At 40.7% G+C, this 8,057-nt stretch overlaps 1 protein-coding gene across 1 annotated transcript in view; it reads left to right on the top strand.

Moving 5' to 3' along the window:
• Positions 1–6,168: 6,168 nt before the first annotated feature.
• Positions 6,169–8,057, top strand: part of LOC138443218 (EGF-like and EMI domain-containing protein 1) — a 605,343-nt gene continuing 603,454 nt past the window's right edge. Inside the window, 2 exon segments of the mRNA XM_069595258.1 lie at positions 6,169–6,182; positions 6,781–6,915. Coding sequence (XP_069451359.1) covers positions 6,169–6,182; positions 6,781–6,915 — 149 coding nt within the window.

The raw sequence follows: 8,057 nt of genomic DNA, 5'->3' as shown, positions 1-8,057 counted from the left end.
CCGTCTACGAGGGTGGCTCAGACAGGCTTATGGAACCTTTATCTGTGTTCTTTGCTATGACTGTCCTTCTTAGGACAAGCAACACTCTAAGTTGAGCATGTGTGCATATGCTAAATCACTTCAGTTGTGTCTGACTCTGTTGTGACCCCAGGCACTGCAGCCCTCCAGGCTCCTCTGTCCATGGGATTTCCCAGGCAAGAATATTGGAGTGGGTTGCCATTTCCTTCTCCAGGGGATCTTTCCAACCCAGGGATTGTACCTGCATCTTTTGCATTTTCTGCACTGCAGGGAGATTCTTTTCCAGCTGAGCCACCAGGGAAGCAAAAGAACAAGAGTAATCCTAGCCAAAACACTTTCTCCTGTAAACCTAAATTTTGGAAAATCTCTTTCTAAAAGTATGAGAAGGTCTTGTCACTTTTGCTCCCAAGAGTTCAACTGCAGAATCCAAAGGAACCAATGATTTCTAACCATTCAATCCTTGTTGCAAAACTGTTGGGAGGAAAACCTTTTCCTTTATCATCTGAGCTTTGAACATTAATCTCCTAGAAGATTAGCAGGAGAAAAATTCATTACTCCTGTATGCAAGAGTATGCTATAGGGAGTAGCTCCCTGAACAACTTGGGATACAAACTCGTGAGGATTTACATAGTAGCTTATTAAGGCAGTTTAAGTCTTCAAACGGAAAAGGAAATGGCAACCCACTCCAGTATTCTTGCCTGGAGAATCCCAGGGACAGAGGAGCCTGGTGGGTTGTCTGTGGGGTCGCACAGAGTCGGACATGACTGAAGTGACTTAGCAGCAGCAGCAGGGCTTCAGAGAATGGAAGGTTCTGATGAAGTTTGTTTACACAGATTGGCTTTGAAATGTCCCACTGCCCAAGATCAGTTGACCTCCTGACTAGAGACTTCCCTGGAGTGGTGGTGAGGAGGTTGGGAGGGGTACTTGAGGCAGGTGATTCAGGTGTATCTCATCTTTAGTCAGATAGAAGTTCAGGAAAGATTTCTTTCTGGACCTGTAGCTCAGATATTTTTAATTTGATGTAATCTTTATGCCATTCTGACAGGTTGTTGGTCCTTTCACATGGAATCCCAGAGAGGTTCAGCATTAAGCATTTAGAGTGGAGGTAAGCAGTGTACCAGGGGTGATGTGTGGGGATGGAAGCAGAGAGTTGTTTGAAAGACTGAATGTAAATTCAGTCTGGCGGACCTGGTGGAATTCCCAGGTTCCTTTCTCCAAACTGTAGAGCTGGATAAATACCATGCTTTACTCCCACTCAGGAGAGAGAGAGAGAGAGAGAGAAAGGAAGAGGTTGGATTCTCTCCAGTGAAGGAGACGAAACAGAGAAGGTTCAGTAGGGATGCAGACTGATACTGCCTAAGGGTAGGGGTTCCCTTCTGCTCTCTGGTCCTGAAGCAGCAGCCATAGGCTGTCTGCCTCCATGGGCAGGAAATTGGGGCTACTTTCCTGAAAAATGGAATGGCCCTAAAAATCAGATTTCCATACAGGGACATCCATTAGGTTCACCCCTAATCACCTAACAGTGAGCTCACCAATTGTAAGCCCTTTCTATCACACAGAACTCCCAATCAGCTTCCAGTGCTTCATGCTTAAAATGTAGTCAAGCACTGACAACTGCTATTTGAGAAAGAGAGTTGGACTATAAGGGAAGCTGAGCACCAAAGAATTGATGCTTTTAAACTGTGGTGTTAGAGAAGACTCTTGAGTGTCCCTTGGACTGCAAGGAGATCCAACTAGTCAATCTTAAATTAAATCAGTCCTGAATATTCATTGGAAGGACTGATGCTGAAACTGAAACTCCAGTACTTTGGCCACCTGATGCAAATAATTGACTCATTGGAAAAGACCTGATGCTGGGAAGGATTGAAGCGGGAGGAGAAGGGGATGACAAGAGGATGAGATGGTTGTATGGCATCACCGGCGCAATGAATGTGAGTTTGGGTAAGCTCTGGGAGTTGGTGATGGACAGGGAAGCCTGGAGTTCTGCAGTCCATGGGGTCGCAAAGAATCAGACACAACTGAGTGACTGAACTGAACTGAAAACACAGGAGAGGCTAAAAAAATCCTGAACTGAAACAACTCAGAGAAAAACAAATATTTCATAGGGAGATATAATAAAAAGATTAATCTGTAATTCAGTTGTTTCTATAGGGCAACTGACATTAGAGTTGTTTATAGTCACAAACTGTTAGAAACAACTGTATATCTATCAATAGGATGTTGGCTGAATTAATTCTCCTATATTATCCTAAGTTCATACTCTAGGGAAAAAAAAGGTTAAAGTAATGCTACAAATTTCAAAAAGGAAAAATATTCATACCATGTTATTTGCTAAGTTAAAAAATATTTTTTACATAATTTTAAAAATAGTAGATTATGATTCCATGTATACAAAAGTATGTTTATGCATGCCCAGAAAGAACTGGATATAAATCTATCATTTTACTAGCAGTGGTTACATCTGGTAGCATGTCTAGGGACAAACTTAACTTTCTGTATTTGTTCATTGTTCGGGCTTCTATATTGTTAGTATTTATGACTTTTGTCCTTAAGAAAGGAGCATAATTTTAAAAAATTGAGATATACTCAACACCTGCAGAATAACCAAGTGACTGATTAAAAAAAAAATTTGCTTATTTATTTTGTTGCACTAGAAGGTCTTTGTTGCTGTGAGGACTTTCTCTGATTGCAGCTAGTGAGGGCAGTTTATCATTGCTGTGCAAGGGCTTCTCATGGAGGTGGCTTCTTTTGCGGCAGACGGCAGACTCTATGCTCTTGGGTTTCAGTAGTTGCAGCACACAGGCTTAGAAGTTGTGACTTTTGGGCTTAGTTGCCCCATGGCATGTGAAATCTTCCCGGACCAGGGATCGAACCCGTGTCCCCTGCACTGACAGGAGGATTCTTATCTGCTCCACCAGGAAAGTCCCAAGTGACTGATTTTATGTAACCGCATCTTTAGGGGCGTCAAGGTTGCTGCTGCTTTACCAAACATTCTCTACTATGAGTTAACCTAAACTAAAATTTCATCTCAACCAAAGGTTGCTTGCTAGCTGTGACATGTGAAACTATATATAACGTGAAGTTCTGAAGTCACATTGATGTTTCTTATCTTGTTAGAGAGATTATTTGGTGACCACCTGAATTACATAAAATCTTCTAGAAACTTTAGACTAATACCTTTTCATTGTGATGCATAAAGTTTGTGCTGTGCCTTTTCTTATTCACTGGTGCTGCTAGGTTTGAGTCTTCTTAAGGTACAGTTTCCTTGGGGACTTCTTTGTAGGAATCAGGAAAACCTCAAGGAATTTTTGGTAGATTACTGGGACTTGTGGGTCAATTGCTGGATTGGGCTGACTTGTTACTTGTAGTGCCCAAGAGCAGATATAACTTAAGTCATTATCAAGGAGGGGACCTGGGTGTCAGAGAGAATCACAGATCCATCTCCAGATCCTGTCTGTATTAAAAAAAAAAGACCAAAAATCAAAATTCTAAAAACTCTCTGTGGCTTACAGTGCCCTGAGAATAAAATCAGAATCCCTCAGCCTGAAAGGCCCCATTTGCCCTACCGAACATCTCATCAATTGAGTCAATTTGGCCTCCTTTCAGATCTCTGGAGGCCAAGTGTTTCCCCCTTTCAGAGTCTGAGTTCATTCTCCTTCTTTCTGCCTGAATGGCATCCCCTGGTGATTCTGGTGTCTCTTCACCCTTTCAGGTCACAATGTCACCTCTTCAGTGAGGCCTTTCCTAATCAATGAATCTTAGTAAAATTCCATTCTCTTTTTCAGTTCCCTGATTGTTTCCATCTTAGCAGTTTACCTTTCGTATTTTTAAAGTGTTTTTATTTATTGTCCTTTCTACTTAGATGGGGTGGGGGTGAAGTTGCTCAGTCGTGTCCGACTCTTTGTGACCCCATAGATTATAGCCTACCAGGCTCCTCCGTCCATGGGATTTTCCGGGCAAGAGTACTGGAGTGGGTTGCCATTTCCTTCTCCAGAGGATCTTCCCAACCCAGGGATCGAACCCGGGTCTCCCACATTGTAGGCAGACGCTTTACCGTCTGAGCCACCAGGCAGTAGTTCTACTTAGATGGTCAGTGCAAAGGGACCGTGGACTTCCTTTCATTCATACCACCTGCAGCTGAAAGTGTCCGCACAGCACCCTTGTCCCTCTCCTTTATCACTGCACACCCGCGACGCTTCCAACTGCCAGTGTTTGCATTTCTGTATCTGAAGACTTTGGCTTCTGGAAGCAGACTCTGCCTACCTGGGCTTCTGCCTGAAATGCTGGAGAAGATGTAGCTCTCAACCAAAAACTGATAGGAATTAGTGTATGAATACCCAGGCTCCTTCCGACTTTGGGGAGCTCATCAGCTAGTGTTGCCTAGCTTGATAATATATCTTTTTTCTTGGCTAACTCTCTTTCCTTGTCTCATTTCGTCACTTCCTCACTGGTGTTTTCTTCACTTTCCAAAGAAACTACTTATACTCAAATCCTTGGTGGTAGTGGGTGCAAGCTGGGCGGTGGAGGGTGGAGATTGGGGTGGAGCAATGCTTCTGGCACATGTAGGTTGCAGTATTTGTTGAATGGATGAATAACTAGATGGGTGGGTGGCTGGATGAATGGAATAATAGATTTAAAAAATAGGTTATAAATTAGAGGTCAAGACTATATTAGGTATAAAAATTCAAATTATGGACAGCTAAAGTAAATGTTTGGTGAACTCATTCTAACAGGGCTAGTCTGTTTCCCCCCAACACGTAAGTCCACGTGAAGGTGAAGATATAGGACAATCTAATATGACATTCAAAATTATTTCTTTCTTTACTTATTTCTGATGGTTCTGGGCGTTCCTTGGTGTGCAGGCTTTTTTTCTGTAGTTGCAGCGAGCGGGGGCTACACTCTAGTTGTGGTGGGTGGACTTCTCTTTGCGGTGACTTCTCTTGTTTTGGAGCACGTGCTCTAAGGCACTGGGGCTTCAGTAACCGCAGCACAAGGGCTCAGTAGTTGCAGTTCCCAGGCTCTAGAGCATGGGCTCAATAGTTGTGATGCATGTGCTTCGTTGCGCCACAGTATATGGGATCTTCCTGGACAAGGGATTGAACGCATGTCTCCTGCATTGGCAGACAGATTCTTTACCATTGAGCCACCAAGGAAGCCCCAGTATGGCATTTTTAAAAGCTAAGGTTTTCTTTAGGCCCACTGCCCAATTATTGAGGATTTTATGGATGCCTCACTTATGTGTCGTTTTTACATTTATTGTTTTATTACAGTATTTACCTAAAGCACTAAAATGTGCTATACAAACTCATAAATAACATTCAACACAAATTTTTATTTCATTTAGGTAATGTTAACAGTTCCCAAAATCACCTTTCAAAAGTATATCTGGAAGTGAGAATTGGACTGTAAGTGAAACCAGAAGGTGAGATTTAGTCAGAGCCCCGGAATGAAGTGATCACAAAAAAGGGACTGCAGCTGTGGAGGGTGAAGTAACTGATTTTAGTGCAGGCAGTATATTAGGTGTTGTTATCAGTGTTATCACTAGACAGGTTCACAGAGCTGTTTAGAGACAGACTAGCGTCCTGAATCAGGAGCCATTTCTATTTTCAGCAGATTATGAGTATGGAGAGTTGGCTAGGCTATGAGTTTCGTGACTCATAAAAAAGAACATCAAAGCCTGACCCTAGGGAGGTTCATGTGTGCCATACAGGTGACTTTGAATGCAAGAGAAGTCTGAGTGTTTGGTCAGCTGGCTGTTATAATGAGTATTGTTTTCAAAGGCCACGCAATTGGTATGGACTAGTAAATCATTCATCACTAAGTGAAGCATTCCTCAAATTACAAAAGAATTTGATTCTGGCACTCTAAGTGGTAAGTGTTATCTGTGTGCTGTGCTGAGTCACTTCAGTCATGTCTGACTCTTTGTGACCCCATGGACTATAGCCCACCAGGCTCCTCTGTCCACGGGATTCTCTAGGCAGGAATACTGGAGTGGGTTGCCATGCCCTCCTCCAAGGCATCTTCCTGACTCAGGGATTGAACCCGCGTCTCTTATGTCTCCTGAGTTGGCAGGCGGGTTCTTTACCACTAGTCCCACTTAGGAATTCCTGAGTTTTATCTATCCCCAGACATTTAAAAATTAAAGATAATATGTCTACAATCCTGTATGTTTGTATAAGCTTTCCATAAGGAAATGTTGATATAATTGTGCTGGTTGAAAAGTATTTGCGTTTAAAGAAGTATTGGGTTGGCCAAAAGGGTCTCTCGGGTTTTTCCCATACCATCTTACAGTAAAACCTGACTTTTTGGACCACCCAATATTATGGGTGAAACTGAATTAACTAAGCATGCCAATGGAAAATAGTGCTCAGGAATAATTTCCAGGAAAAATTTAACTCCTTTTGTTGAATCAGCCTGTCTTTTTATTCATGGATATTGAGAATCCTGGACTTGTGTTTCTTTATACATTTTGGCTACCAAAGAGCTTAGAACTTAATTTTCAGCTCGGTTTTCTCAAGTACATGGGAGCTTATGACTTTCACATTTGTCTTCTAAATTTCTCCTGTTTTTTAAAATCTGTTCTGATTTTTCTTTTTCTTGGGTCTGTTTTTTTTTTTTTCTACTTTGCCTGTATTTTTCTTTCTCACTTTATGTAAGTCACCACAAGCTTTTTGTGGAAAATGAAGGAACAAATGATTCATGAATAAAACATAAAGATGTAATCTATTTTTATTGCATTATTATTCTTTTTTTTTTTTCAAGGCCAAATGTTTGCGAAGAAGAGCAGCTGACTGTGGTGGGACTGTGATGCCCATGTGTCCAAGCGTTCACGCACGCCATCAAGATCTGGAAACAGGGCTGCACCAGCCCACGGTGGAGTGTGGGTTATGAAAGAAGGTAAAGGTGTTCTGCTGTTTCGTGTTTGTTTCTAAAAATCAAAGCCAAAGCCTAAACCGCATCTAAAGATTTCATCCAATACATTTGAGAAAATAATTATATAAGTACACAAGCATAAGATATGCCCATGAGGAACTTTAAAGGTATATATTTTCCTTCAGAAACATAATATATTATTACTTTAGTTCAAACCTCATTTCTTTGTGAGGTATTTGGGTTAGATGCCATTAATTTTACTTTTTGACAGGCTAGACACTGAAAGCCGTGGATCAGAAGGCTGAGAGACACAAGAAATATTGTGTTAGTTTGCTAAATTTAGTGTACCTTGGATCCAAGGCATCTATGATTCTGAACTACCATCTGACCTGCCCCTGGTTCTCTTGTAACACTTTGAAACCTAGAACTTCTTTAACTTCATTATGGTCTTTGAATTAGGGTTAATAACTCAGCTGCCTGGGAGAGGAGAGAAATGTGTTTTTTCTATGCGTGAAGACTTCATAGGGACTTTTAAAAACAGATTTATAAAATATCTAAGCATTTCTTAAATATTTGCTAAGGGGTTCAAGTTTTACGTAAATGAATCAATTTTGTCTGAATTCAGGAAACAAAGTTTAAAAATGTAACTTTAGATTAATGAATTTATTATTACTAATATCACTAGTATTACTTAAAGAAAATTGATGGCATGTGTAAATAAGGGCATTTGCCACTATATAGAAATGGCAGAACACTGGTAATATGACTAGATTTAATAAGACTAAATCATTTATAATTGTGGATATTTACATATACACTGCGTGTGTGAGTAGTGGGTTTTGGTTTTTTTTTTTTTTTTGGTCTATACTCAGGACCTTTAAATTAATTTAAATCAGAAAAAACTTCTGGCTTTTGCTAGCTGTGTGACACTGAAAAAGTTTCTACTTTTCCTGTTCCTTAGTCTGTAAAGTTAGAAAAATAATACTGTACATGGATATTACAAGGATTAACTAAAAACGTATTTAACACATGTGACACGATTCTTGGTACACAGTAGATATTCGAGTCCCTGATTTTGAAAATGACTTTTCGATTAGATATTTGGCATCCTTTCCATGAAGCTTATCTTCCCTGGGGACTCAAACAGTAAAGAATCTGCCTGCAAT

This window comes from Ovis canadensis, chromosome 1 (genome assembly GCF_042477335.2).
Source record: "Ovis canadensis isolate MfBH-ARS-UI-01 breed Bighorn chromosome 1, ARS-UI_OviCan_v2, whole genome shotgun sequence".
NCBI classification, from domain to species: domain Eukaryota; kingdom Metazoa; phylum Chordata; class Mammalia; order Artiodactyla; family Bovidae; genus Ovis; species Ovis canadensis.
This window is presented reverse-complemented; position numbering and strand designations above follow the sequence as displayed.